The following is a 14,741-nucleotide window of genomic DNA, read 5'->3' as shown; positions in this document are numbered from 1 at the left end:
TGTTTTATTATTTAAAAGATTTGGCATGGATGGCTTTAAACACACAAAACTGCTCCAAGGGAAAAAATACAAAATAAAACTAAAATCAGCAGGAGAACTGCATCAGCCTTAATTAATGAAAACCACCAACAGCACCATCCCCCTGAACATCTGAGAGAGCAGCTTTCACTTGGTACCTAAAGGAAAGTGAAAAGAGGATAGATTTGGAAGGGTGTCCCAGTGTCTCTGGTAACCACCTGCCACAAAGGTTTGAAGGTCCACCCCCAGAGCCTCTGCTGATGGTCTCAGCACACAGGCAGGTTCATATGGGGGTACAGGCTCTTCCTATTTCTTGGTCCCTAGCCATTTAGGATTTATAAGCCAAAACCAAAACTTTGAATTGTGTCCAGAAACAAACTAGAAATCAACAGAATATTGTGATTAATTTTATGATCTAAATAAAACTTTGAAACTCACAATGTTCCAAAAAACTCAAATGCCTGACTATTTTACAAGAATCTATTTCTGGAGTGGCACTGAGATAAATGCACTAAAGGAACTTTCAGAACCTTATCATGCAATCATCTCTTCCTGAAGATGCTTTCAAGCAGGCAGGTTTGTCCATTTTACAAATGGATACTAAAAATAGTTCCTTTCTATGCAAACCACATTTTGTTCTTATAGTCACAGATTGCCCATAGTACTTTGAAGAGGCAAATATTAAAAGTGAAGATTAGACATTGGCACATTTAACTTTTCCTGATTTCCTATTAAAACCAAGAAAATTAGGTGTGCTGGTTTTATGAATGTTTTGAAAAAATATTTAGCCATTCCAGTGAAACCACTTGAACATACTGTGTGTGTATAGTTATTAGCTGGATCTGGCTGGTTTGGCCATCCTCATGATGCTTGTTCTGTTGGCCGCATTTGATGTAGTCGACCATGAGTTGTTGGCCCACCGCCTCGCCGGGGCCAGGATTCAAGGGACTGCCCTTCAATGGCTGTGCTAAATGCTCTGGAACCGGACACAGACGGTGGCAGTGGGGGAGAAATTATCACGCCCTTACCAACTGCCTTGCAGGGTCCCACAGGGGGTGGTACTCTCTCCTACATTATTCAACATCCTTATGCACCCTCTGGCACAGCTGGCCCAGAGTTATGGGCTGGAGTGTCACCAGTATGTAGATGATACCCAGCTCTATCTCCTCATGGATGGCTGCCTGGACTGCCCCCCAGATACATTTGCCAGTTGTTTGGGAGCCACTGCTGGATGGTTAGAGCAGAGTCACCTGAAAACCCCTCCAAGTCGAAGGTCTTATGGCTGGGCAGAAAGGCAGCAGACCAGGAAGTGCACCTACCCAGCCTGGCTGGGGTGCAACTTAACATCTCGTCCTCAGCCAGGAATCTGGGGGTGATTCTGGATTCTGGCCCAGATCACAAGGGTAGCCCACACAGCATTTTACTACCTTCACCAGGCGACGCTACTAGTACCCTATCTTCCCTCAGACTGTCTAGCCACAGTGATCCATGCAACGGTCATCTCTATGCTGGATTTCTGTAATTTCCTCTACACAGGCCTACCCTTGTCCTTGACCCGGAAACTCCAGCTGGTGCCGAATGCAGCTGCTAGGGTACTCACTGGTACACCTCGGAGGGCCCATATCCAGCCTGTGCTGAGGCAGCCGCATTGGTTGCCAGTCCTGGCCCAGATCACGGCGTTTGTTGTTAACCTTTAAGGCCGTTTGCGGCTTGGGTCCTGCCTGAGGGATTGCTTGCCTCCTTATGCCCCTGTGCTGGACACTTGGTTCTGCAGGTGCTAATCTACTAGAGGTCCCTGGTCCCAAAGAAACATGCCTGGCCTCTACACAGGCCAGTGCCTTTTCAGTCCTGGCTCTGATCTGGTGGAATGAGCTCTCAGGAGAGTTGAGGACCCTAACAAAGCTATCAGAGGTCTGCAGGGCCTGTAAAATGGAGCTTTTCCGCCAGGTCTTTGGTTCAGGTCAGAGCCATGAACAATGGGGGACCCTCCTCACACTATGCATCCAGCATACCCACCCTGGGGGCGGGGGGTGGACAGCTGCAGGGATGGGGGGGAGGGATAATACCGCCAATCTTGTTTTATCTTTTGAACTATGTTTTGTTGTTCTGTTATTGGAGGCGGTTTTATCATGTTATATGGGGTTTTTTATATTGTACACTGCCATGATTATCTGGAGAGTAACAGGCTAAAAATCTAATAAATAAATATTATAGTTTACACCAGAACAGTACAAAAGAAATAAATATACTTAAATGCTTCAATCTCAGGTCATAAACATGCTTAATTTTTATCTAGGTTGAGATGGTAGATATTTTTGTGGCCCTGTTCTAAAAGTATTATGCAAATAAAGTTTTAAAACCCCCAAATGACCGTTATGTATTATAGGACCATATTTATAAATTTAACATATAATTTTGTTTTAACCAAGAATGTATTCTGTGAATGAACTGAATAAAATACATAAGAATTATAATACCAGTTCATAGCAAATTTATTTACAGAGCCATCCTAAGGAAAATTACACTCTTCTAAATCCACTGAAATTAATCAGCATAGGGTATACTTCTGTTCAGGACTGCACTGCTTCCTTCTTCTTAACATAAAATCCGATTTAAGTATTGTAGATTTTTAATGTTTGTATGTATATGTTTTGTTAGGCCCATTATACACGGCCGCCAAAACGGCGATTTCGGGTCACATGGAAAACGCGGGGGGGAAGACGCAACACACACCGGTTATGCACGGGGCGGGGCGCGACGGTGGCAAAACCCAGAGTAACCGATTATGTACGTGGCGATCCCGGCGCCACTTCTGGTTGCGCCCCGGTCACCTGGAAGCTGTGCTTTCTTCCGCGTTTCGCGAACGTGGCTTTTTCGGCGGCATGCACCGAAGTTGCGGCCGGTTGCAGCCGGCACCGTACGTTATCGGTGATTTTAGTCGCCGCCATTCCACCCCGAATGTGCGTTATTGCCCCCTTGCATAATGGGTCTTACAGAAGCAAAGCAAACAACATGTTTTTAGGAAGCATGAATGTTCAGCGTGTTTATTTATGGCTACTGATACTCTTTCATTGTGATCTTCCACAGGCGCTTAATCTTACTTGCAGTATCTGGGGAAATCCTGTCCCAGAAATTTCATGGCTGAAGAATGAAAAGCTTTTGATAGGAGATGATCATGTCATCCTGAAATTTGAATCTGGAAAGCACGCCTGCTTCACCATCACCAGTGTCAATACAATTGACTCAGGGAGATACAGTCTCGTAGTGAAAAATAAATATGGCACAGAGACGAGCGATTTCACTGTAAGTGTGTTCATACCTGAAGGGGAAGGGAATGAGGTGCCACAGCCAGAAGTTGGCAAAGGAGATAAGAAAAAGAAAGCATGAAGCTAAATCTAAGGAGGACACTTGGGGAGAGCTAGAGTTCTACCTGGATTGATGATATGAGTGTGTAAACTGTTTTCCTATGCATAGTAAGTAGATCTGGATCCTTCCACTCACTTCACTGGAGGCACTGTGACTGATACCTCAAAAAATGTTAACAAACACCCTTCCCATTTTTCTGACCCATGTTATTCTAACACTTCTCTTGTCACATCATTCTTCTTTAATCATGCCAACCTGCTAATGAGTGGACGTGGTAAACGCAGGTTAGCTGTTTTCCCAAGTGTTCATGAATCACAAGCAGCATATTTAAAAAGTCATTTAATCAAAATCATCAGTGAAGGAAGTGAAAGGATACGGAATAATCTTGGTTGAGTGGAGATACTTTTCTCACTGCAAATCTAGATTTGACCATACTGGTAATCTAGTATCTACTGAGTGTATTGTAGAATAGTACTAGAAAATGTATGTTTAAAGCAAACAAAAACAAATTGTGTTGCCATGCTATTAATACACGTCAGTGAAAAATTATTCACCCTTCTCAGTCTTCACTAATAAATGAAACAATTTTATTTCACTTTGTCTTCTTTGTTTTTACATGCTCATTACTCTTATGGCAGAACATATTTCCCACCCACTAATTATTTAATTTACCAGACCTCTTCTTATGCCACTTTGCTTGTAGTAATCTCCATTTTATTCTTGAATGCAAAACTCTTCAAGGGAAACTGAACTTTCCTGTTTAATCTACACTAATTTCTGCTTGATTCTGTTTCTACTGAAAAACTTGTGAATAATAGACATTATTCAGCACGTAAGAGACATCTGATTGGCCATTCTTGTCTATCATGTCTGGGAATCTGCTCCGAGTGTGAAGACCAATGCTTCACCAAGATGTTTCACTGGGCTGAGGCAGCAAGGGTCAGAGAAGGAGAAATAATGACTGATTTAAGGCCTTCCACAGTGCAATAGTAAGCAGGCCTACACCCTTCTGACTGCATTGACTTCAGTAGATTTAAAAGGGCGTAACTCTCTGTTTAGGCATTTCCAGGCTTATAGCTCAACTTGTTAGGCACATGGCTACACTAATACTTCCATCTCAGATGTACATGCTTTTAAAGCCCATTGACTTTATTACCTCAGAAGATACCCTGTAATACCCCACCTAGAATTAAATAACTTTAAATTAAACTACATGAAATTGACATGACAACTGAAACATTTTTAAAGACACTAGGGCAGTGGTCCCCAACCTTTTTAGCACCAGGGACCGGTCAGCGCTTGACAATTTTACTGAGGCCCGGGGGGGAGTAGGCTTTTGCCGAGGGATGTTGCTGCCGCCTGAGCCCCTGCTCCGCTTGCTTTCCCTCTGGCGCCCCTGACTTCCTGCCGCCCACTGGGGGGTGCTGCCAGCAGCAGCTGCCACACCGAGGGGGAGCCCCAGCCATGGCGGCCGCTGGGGAGCACCAAAGGTGACCTGGTGGCAGAGTGGCAAGACAGCCCCCCAAGGCAGCATCCAGGGAGGAGGAAGAGGAGGAGCCACGGCCCGGTACCGAATGATCTACGGACCGGTCCTGGTCCCCGGACCAGGGGTTGGGGACCACTGCACTAGGGGACTCTAAACTATGGTATTACCCTGAAAAGATCTACAGGTTATAGTCAAAGCAACTGGAATAAGCAGTAAAAGCCAGTTTGAGCTATTTTGAGGCAATGTATGTGCACACGAAAGCTCATACCTTGAATAAAACTTTGTTGGTCTTAAAGGTGCCACTGGACTCTAAATCTGTTCTGCTGCTTCAGACCAACACGGCTACCCGCTTTAATCTATCAAAAGTTTTTTCTGATGGAAGACTTGTTGATCTCACCTGCCCCAGCCCAAGTAAAGGGCATAAATCTCATTAGAGGCACTAAAGTGCTTGGGTACCCTCAAGACTACTCTTTGAATCCTAACCAGGGCCTATTATGCACATATCAGTTTTCAACGCAGTCAGTTTGTCAACGCTTTTAAATCATCCTTTTCAAAAATGTTTTTATAACATTTCCATTTATGCACGAGCTGTGATACTGCGCTTTTTTTAAAGTACTTATGCACCTCAAAAAGTTCCTACAATAACTCTGGGAGAGGGATGAGAGTTTGAGGAGGGAATTCTGTTGCTAGGCAACATCATTCACTTTCCAACTGATGTTGACCGCAATTAGCATTTCAATTGTAGCCAGTATCTTTAAGACAGAGAACGTTGCTCTGAGGAAATCAAGCCAGAAAGGACTGATTTCTGGGGAAAATAGATCTCTGGCTACCAGAGAGCCCCCCAGAGTTAAGGCAAAGCCCCTTCCTTCCTAAGAAAAAGCCATGTGGAACACCCAAGCTGTCCTTGAGCTATTACGGGCAATGGGAGAATGAATCGAATTGCATATTCATCAGATCACTGACACTGAGGAAGCAGAAATCAGGCACTTCGAGAGACCCCCCTCCCCCCATGATCACTGACCAGAGGTAGAGCTTTGTAGTCTCAGGAGCATTCATGGAAGGCTGTGGAGAAAATGCATACCACAGGGTAATTTCTACTAATGTACATGGCAATAAAGTTGGCTGGGTTGCCAGGGTGAATGGCATGTTTACATAATAGCTAACAATGGCAGAGTATCAGCAGCAGGTGCTCAAGTTCCCATTGGTAGATGAGGGACTGCAAGTAGAAAAGGGAAGGAAACCAAAAATACGCTGAGATTTATGCATCAAAAAACGACCATTCTCAGTGCTGTAACACAAGAAAAGTTGCCATAAAACTGGAACTGTGGCGTTTGCAATGCAAAACCAAAAATAACGGGTTTCATGCTGCAAAAATGGTGCCACCTAAAGAATTAAAAAATAAGAAGTCAGTTTTGGCAGTCTTTTTGTGAGTTTTCTGTGATGCATAATACACCCAGATTATAAATCATTACATGGTTCTTATTTCCCGGCTTCCTACTTTTCTTGCTTGTTTTTCTCTGATTGTTTTACTGTAACTTCTTGTGTCTCATATGATTGGTTTAGCTACAATGGTTGCTGAGTCAGCGGGGCTTTGTCTCAATACACTAGCAGTAGGTAACAAGAAAATGTATTTGGCAACAAAAGGTAAGAATTTTTATTTTTGCAAATGCATTTTCAGGAAAAATATCACATTTAAAGTCCATGCAGATTATTTCCTCCTATAATAACTTGTAGGTATTTTCCAAAGTAAAACAAAATCTTGCTTTGTTTTCAGCTTTGTTTTTAAATTGAAAAAATATATATTATTCCTTTACAAGATCCTATGAATATTAATTTTCATTCTAATTTTTAAAATAGTTCATTTATTTAAAGTTGATAAAATGTACTACACATTGAAATTACAGGAGTTAGTAAACCTGTTTATATCATATATGAGACCAGCTAAGATTTCTTTACATTGCAATCCTAACCTAAAGTTGGCTTGAAACTCAACATCAAGAAAACAAAGATTCCTGGCAAATAGATGGGGAAGAAATGGATAGTGACAGATTTTATTTTCCTGGGCTCCAAGATCACTCCAGATGGGGACTGCAGCAAAGAAATTAAAAGACGCTTGCTCCTGGGGAGGAAAGCTATGGCAAATCAAGACAGCATCCTAAAAAGCAGAGACATCACCCTGCCAACAAGGTGCGTTTAGTCAAGGCTATGGTATTCCCAGTTGCAATGTATGGCTGCGAAAGTTGGACCATAAAGAAGATTGAGCGTCAAAGAATTGAGGCTTTTGAACTCTGGTGCTGGAGAAGACTCTTGCAAGTCCCTTGGACTGCAAGGCGAACAAACCACTCAGTCCTAGAGGAGATCAGCCCGGACTGCTCCTTAGAAGGCCAGATCCTGAAGATGAAACTCAAATACTTTGGCCACCTCATGAGAAGGAAGGATCCTAATGCTGGGAGCAATCGAGGGCAAAAGAAGAAGGGGACGACAGAGAATGAGGTGGCTGGATTGAGTCACTGAAGCAGTAGGTGCAAACTTAAATGGACTCCGGGGAATGGTAGAGGACAAGAAGGCCTGGAGGATCATTGTCCATGGGGTCACAATGGGTCGGACATGACTTTGCACCTAATAACAACAACAACACAGGAAAAACTTGTCTCAATTCAGAGATCCAATTTAATGATAAAATCTTGAATAATTTATCAGCTGGCATACTTTCACACAGATACACACCAAGTAATGGAAATCAGGTTCCTTATTGTATACATCATACTGATGTTTTGCTTCCAAATACTTCATGGTTTGTCTCAGTCCTATCAGGTTGTAACACATTCACTACCTTGCTAAAGTGCTCATTGATATAACTGTGCTTATGAGAATGTGTTTTACCAACCTGTCATGCTTACAGGTTTGGCAGCTAAGAAATTTTTTTGTGCAGGCTACATAATCTCTACCGTGGAGAGAGCTTCCCCTTGTTTACACCTGTTCAGTGGTTTTCAATGAGCTTTGTGCATACTGAAGAGCTTTCTAGTACACATGGAATTTGTTCACTGGATCTGCCCAGAATGCACAAACTGATTCATACTAGTTTACCAGAATCTACAAAAGTACACAAGAAATTAGGGCTACTTAGTAATGCAAAAAGGTTGTAACTTAAACATATGTAATCTGTGGGAATGAAAAGTGAGATGCAAGAACCATTTTTCTTTTATTTCCCATATGCCTTGATTGATTCTGACAGTGACATTAACAGGGCAATCTTAAACAGAGTTATACCCTTCTAAAGCCATTGGAGTACGTAAATGGATTTAGCAGGCTGCAACTTTGCTAACAATTGCACTTTATACCATGAAAATTGTCACTGGACTCATGCTTTGTTCAACTGCACTGTAAATTACTTTAGGGAGTAGACAGTACTCAGACTCCTATGTAGGCTGTGACTAAGTAAAGTTATGCTTTACAAACCATTAATTAATATGTTTGAATGCAACCTCAGAGATATTTTATATGATCATGATGATGGAAACCCTCAAGGAATTGAAGCAAATTATCATATTCACTTATTGAAACATTTTTTCTCCTTTCTGAGCAGTCAGTCAGCAGCTGCATTTGGGGTAATTTTATAACAGAATCCAGTTTAAGAATAACTTGAGAGAATGCACTTAATTGTGATCCATCAACCACCAAAGAAGCCAAAAGCATATTTAAACTTAATGGGAAAAGTGTCTTCTGCTGGGAACAGATTGTGGTTGGTAAAGAAACCCTTTCAGCGGACAATGCACTAACGCCCTTGTGCAGCTGAAGTTTCAAACAAAACTAAGTCCACAATGAAAGAAAAGAGGAGCCATATATAACTTCAGCATTACCGTTCAGTGACCCTGCTGTTTTGCTTGTGCGATCTCCCCCCAAGGATGAAGTTCACACATGCATATTCTATGCTTAGGGCCATATTAGGTCAGGGAAAAGGGCAGAAATGTTGTTTTTTTTAAACCCTAATCTATAGGGGATTTCAAGTAGCAGTACTAAGAAAGAACCTGAATAAAAAAGATTTGAACCTTACTGCCCATTTCAGTTTGAAGGGCCGATCACCAAGAAAAGGGCCAACTTCATACCTTATATATTTCCAATGCTGAAACCACTGCCATTTAGGGGAAAGTATGCAACACTTGTATGCCTTTATTCTATTTTGCTGATATAAAATCTAGATGGCTCAAATATGTAGCTTTCAACCTATGCGTAGGAAGTAGATCCAGCATCCTCAATACAAATTAGTGGCAGCAGCTGTGATTTTTACAAGCATGGGTACACTTAAGTGAGCCTGCCAAGGTAGTACTTACAACATATATTCATTGCCTCAGTTGCACAGCAGTAAAGCCAAAGCACCTGGATTTTAGTTTGTTAGCATTCTGATCTTAAAAGTATTTATTTGGAACTAGATTCCTTTGACATCAATGAAAATCTTTTTTAGAATTCCTCAGCATGGTCTGTGTGCACCATGGTGCCCATCAAGCTTTTCAGAAAATGGATGGGGCCTCTGTAAGGCAAGAGCAGGAGGCTGGTGAGCATTCAGGCTTGTGGTTCTATTCTCCTTGGAACTTTTCTTTTTTTCTATTCTTCCTTCTCTTTCTCCCTTTCTTTGCCTGGGCTTCCCTTCCCTTCATTTTATTCTTCTTCTACAATTCTCCTTCTGCAAGTAAGAAGGGGACTATTGTGTTTGGCTCTGCCCTTTGGCAACCATTTTTTGTTTAACTCTATCTCCTCTGGCTGCCATTTTGGTTTGGCATTTACCAACTCCCTCAAAATGCCAAAGGTGCCCACAGCCTCAAAAAAATGGAGACCCCTGTTCTGTGTAAATGCACTTGGGAATAGCAATTTAAGTCCTGACCCCAGAGCACTTGGAGAATCAGAAAGCCAATCAGGGGAAGCTGAATTAACCCATACCTGTGCCTTAAATCACTGGTATTGCCTCCTTCAGAGCTTGAATAATGTCAGATGGAAATCAATGGCCAGCACAAAATTTTGTAGGGAACTGGGCTTTCACTTTGATTTCCCAATGTGTTGTTTTGTTAAATATCAAGGACATGAAAGAGTAATAGAAATAACCAAGTAAAGCAAGAACAGGAGCATTATGCAGATTTTCTAAAACAATAAAAATAATATGTCCACTATTCTGAAGTCTCATGAAATACAACTGTAAAATGTCTGTCAAATCCAAGTACCAAAATCTCAGAAGTCAGATCAAAAATTTTAAGACCAGCTTTAAATCACAGCTTTTACAATATCCATTGCTTTGATATTTTAGCCTGTCTTAACAAGTAGTATTTCTCTAAATTTATATGAACGTACAATGTAATATCTAAAGTGCACCATTGGCACAAGTCTCAGACAGCATAAAGAGCACGGCACCACTACAGCACTAAATGAAGTCAGATTGGCCCCTGGCCAATAAATAAAAGCTGGAATTTATATGTATTTATACTGCATCAGTAGCATGTGTTTGTCAGCCTGTATGATTAATTCCTTCTATATGCTTATGTGCAAAGTCCCCACACTGTAGTACTTGAAAACAATCTGCGACTATAGGTATGAGAATGGGACTTCCGACCTCGCTACCAGTATTTGCTCATTTAAAAACCGTTAGGATCATACAAGCAGAAATCTGTAAGAACTTGCAGGGTGAGTCTCCACTATTCCTCTTTATGTAAGTCCTCAAAGCCCCTCCCCCTTTCCTGCTTCCTCTCCTTCCCATTCAGTAGCCAGCCTATCTTTATCTTCTTCCCATCCTCAGTTTTCTGCCCATGGCACCCTCTACCTAGGAAAACTATGGCCAACTGGCAAGTGTGGGCCCAGCTGCACAATGGAGAACCTGCAAGGACTTACAAAAGACACCAATTTCCCCCATCTCCACTTCCCCACACTCATCGTTTCCCTCTACCTGGCAATTCCTATATATTCAACATTCTCTGCTTCCTACTCACAAATCTTTTCTGTCTCTCCATCTTGAACTACATTTATTTAATTTATTGCCCACCTGTTACTACAAGGCTCTATTGGGCCAGTGGCCACTGCCTGCCTCACTCAGCTTCATGCGTGGCTTGGCCTGCATGTGCCATCTGTGTCACCTTGAATAGGGCAGTATCTGCCTCATGTTGAGTGGACTGAGTCAAATTCCATCACTTCTCCCATCTCACTTCCCATGCAGGGTTCTGTGAAGCCAGGCTCTGTGTTCCCTGCCTCACCTCAGGCTGGCTGGGTGCTGCCTTTCTCACCTTGCATAGGTTTTGGGTGGGTCAGACTCAGCCCTTCTGTCAGAAGGCTGGCTAAGCCAGATGTGGGTAGGATGCCTTTTATCACATCAGGAAGTGCTCATGTCTTGTTAATGGTCAGTCTTGGCCAGCCTACAGGTTAGGCTGAGTGTGTACCAGTGGCCCAAGGTCTCCCACTGCTCCGGAGTGGGGGGAGAGGGCGGCCCGGGGGCGCAAACGCGGCAGTCCGCGCACGCGCGTTTGCGCCGCCGCCCTACCGGCGGCAGCGGCTCCCCCTCCCGGCCCTTCCGGGCTGCCAGCAAATCGGCCGCCAAAGCGGCCGATTAGCTCACGGCCCAGCAAGCTTCTTGTTTCGGGAGGGGGGGGAAGAGAAGCTTGGCGGCCGATTTGCTGGCGGCCCGGAAGGGCCGGGAGGGGGAGCCGCGGCCGCCGGCATGGCGGCAGCACAAACGCACGTGCGTGGACTGCCGCGTTTGCGCCCCCGGGCCACCCTCTCCCCCCACTCTGGAGCAGCGGTCCGCGGCAGCCAAAAGGTTGCGGACCACGGCTCTAGTGTATTTTTTGTTTTACATTTCAATTATTCTTTTGCAAACGGGGCATTTTTCAGGTTTACAGAAAGCTCCATCTTGCCTGTCCCTGCGTCTAGTCTCCAGATTTAAGTATCCCCAGATTTAGCTGACTTGGCTATTAGAATTTAGGCAGAAGCAAAGAAGGTGCACTTAATTCAGTTGAATACCATTTATATTATGCCTTCATTAATTTGTATTTTGACAGTGTTATGTTGATCACAATGTACATAGAAAGGTTCCCAAGAACAAGTAATTGCTATAAGAGTGAATTAATTTAAAAAGCACTATACAGTAAAAATACACTATAAGAACAGTAACTAATAAAAAACTAAAAAAAAGTGAGTTATTCAAGCAGACAAGTAAACCCTAGCACCTATTTTGGGTGGAGGATAGTTCACTATGGCTGTGATCCTATGCACTTTTCTTGGAATAAATCTCCTTGAATAAAACGGTCCCGTTTTCTGCTTAGGATTGTTTCCTATGTATTGGAACCTATGTATATAGAAGCCTTTCCCTGGAAGGAGAAGCACGAGCACATTAACAGGATCCTGTCTCACACACTGGCCAACCAGTTCTTCTGGATGGCCAACAACAGGGCACAGAGGCTGAGGCCTTCCTCTAATGTTACTGCCTGGCCTGGGATTCTGAGAATCAGTGTCTCTGAATGTGAAGGTTCTTATCAGTTGCTTTGGCTAGTAGCCATTGACTTATCTTCCACAAATCTATATAAGGCTATCTTTTAAGGCTGTTTATTCCTGTGGCCATCACAACATCCTGTGGCAGCACAGTCCACATTTTAATCTCTCTTTGTGTAAAGTAGTAGTTCCTTTTGTCCGTCTTGAATCAACTGCCCATTTGATGGTCTCATGTTTAAGTATTTGAGGCAAGGGAGAAAAAATTTTCTTTGCCAAGTCTCTCCATCCATAATTTTATAAACCTCTCCCATACTTGTCTCTTTTCTAAACTGAAAAGTCCCAGACTCTTCAGCCTTTTCTCATAGGGAAGGTGCTCCAATCCCTGCATCATCTTGGTTGCCCTCCTCTCTATTCTCTCCAGCTCTGCTGTCCATTTTGAGATATGACGACTAGAACTGTACACACCATACTGGCCACACCATACATATAAATACAAGAATTACAACATTGCTTGTTTTATTCTCAATGCCTTTTCTAATAATCCCTAACACAGTTTGCTGACTCTTTCATTCAGCTCTCCACTATAACCCCAAATCTTTTCCCTTCTCAGTCTCCACATGTTCAGACCCCATTAGCCAATACTTGAAGTGGGGATTTCTTTTGTCTCAGTGTGCAACACCCTACACTTACCAACGTTGAATGTTATTTGACACATGGTAACCCACTCACCCAATTTGTGGATATAGTCTTGGAGTTCTTCACAGCCAGCCTTAACTTTCATCATCCTCTGATTCGCCCTTTAAATACATAAGCAAAACAAAGGCTGAACTGGGTCCTGGACTTGTTCAACATTACTAATGAAACATGCTGCTTCTGCATTGTGATTATGGCAGTTTTGTTATGAGACAGGGCAGCAAATTGGCTGCATAAACATTACTCTGTAATGTACTCTGTAATGTTTACTATCTTGAAATAAAACACTTGATCTAAAGCCAGTTTGTGTATCAGCATATATGTGAGCGATACTCGTGTGTGCCATTAGAAACAGTTTTATGGTTAATCATGTTAATGGCTGATATAAGGAAATAATGGGTTTGAAGTATAATAAAATAGGCTAGATACACAGAAGTACTGGTAAGACAATGTACCTTATTTCTGGGCCATTTTTTGAGAAAAGGCTACAAAGTTTGGGTTTTCCATCTACTCGTGTGACTAATTAAAAGCAACATGGAGAGCATTTCCACAAAAGGAAAATGTTACTAGACAGCCTCTGAATGTTGGCAGCTTTTAGAGCCCCCTCCTCATGACGTTGACAACATCCCAAGGGTGTCCAGCAGACGGGTTGAGATTTGGTCATATCTAAAGTACCATGCGGTAAAGCCAGAAAAGTGGATTTACCATCCTCTATCGCGCGTCCCAGCAGTGAGCAAGCGGCGAGCAAGCGGCGAGCAACCAGCAATAAGGCCAGAAGGCGAGGGAGGTAGATTCCCACCCCTGTAGTAGTTCAACTGCATCTGCAAGGTTCTCTCCAGTGGTCTTAATTAATCACCGCCACTACTGTGGCTACCTCCGTAGCCAAGCCGCCAAACCCCCCTCCCTTCTGCTCTTCTCCCCCCCTCCCCCGCCTATCTGCCACTCAGCCCTTCCATTCCCCACTCGCCTTGGCACAAGCCATTACTGCCTTGTGGGGAAGCATCTTCTGGAGAAAAGGCAGCAAATTCCCCATTGGTGTGTGCATGTGCATGTGCATGCAGCAGGAGGTGATGCGGCGGCAGCACCCCTGCCTTGGTCTCCTGCTGTCTCCCTACCGGAGTACTTCCGTAGTGGGGTGTTGCCGCCACGCAAGTCACTGCTGCCTCCTCTGCACAAGCACATACATACACTCTTACTCCAACAGGAAATGTGCTGCCTTCCCTTCAGCAGAAGACAAAGCACTGTGAGGAAATTCCTGGAGTGTTCCACAATGCCATAAAAAAGTGCAGGAGTGGTAACACTGTAACATTAAATCACTATATAAAGTAACATAACTCCGAGCTAATCTCTAGCTCCATTTCACCATGCAAATCTCTCCCTTCTATTATTTGAAGACAATCAATGCCCACATAAAATAAGTGTTAACAACGAATTATTAGAAAGTACAATTCAGCCAAATGAAATTTAGATTGTTGACTACACCTATAAATTATTTTAAATTGTTTATGGCTAATTTATGCATACGTTTCCTGGTGAAAAATTATTATAGGATACTGCTACCTTGTGGTACAACCTGAAAGATAGAAGGGATGAGATAGTTTAACTTTACCACCATAAAAGAAAGGAAAAGGGTGGGAGAGGTACAAATCATAACATAAATATAAAGGTAAAGTTATCCCCTGTGCAAGCACTGAGTCATCTCTGACCCTTGGGG

At 43.0% G+C, this 14,741-nt stretch overlaps 1 protein-coding gene and 1 long non-coding RNA gene across 6 annotated transcripts in view; one reads left to right on the top strand and one right to left on the bottom strand.

Annotated features, from left to right (window-relative positions):
• MYOM1 (myomesin 1) overlaps positions 1 to 3,979 on the top strand; it is a 93,565-nt gene extending 89,586 nt beyond the window's left edge. For all 3 annotated transcript variants that reach the window (XM_077352667.1, XM_077352666.1, XM_077352668.1), the window contains one exon: positions 3,106 to 3,979. In XM_077352667.1, the coding sequence (XP_077208782.1) occupies positions 3,106 to 3,405 (300 nt within the window). In that variant the 3' untranslated portion in view covers positions 3,406 to 3,979. The remainder of the gene's footprint in view (positions 1 to 3,105) is intronic.
• The window catches only part of LOC143844895 (uncharacterized), a 34,666-nt gene that overhangs the window by 13,514 nt on the left and 6,411 nt on the right, over positions 1 to 14,741 (bottom strand). For all 3 annotated transcript variants that reach the window (XR_013234182.1, XR_013234181.1, XR_013234183.1), the window contains exon 2: positions 13,064 to 13,131. This is a non-coding gene — a long non-coding RNA (uncharacterized LOC143844895). The remainder of the gene's footprint in view (positions 1 to 13,063; positions 13,132 to 14,741) is intronic.

The sequence above is a fragment of the Paroedura picta genome, chromosome 9 (genome assembly GCF_049243985.1).
Source record: "Paroedura picta isolate Pp20150507F chromosome 9, Ppicta_v3.0, whole genome shotgun sequence".
Taxonomy (NCBI): domain Eukaryota; kingdom Metazoa; phylum Chordata; class Lepidosauria; order Squamata; family Gekkonidae; genus Paroedura; species Paroedura picta.
This window is presented reverse-complemented; position numbering and strand designations above follow the sequence as displayed.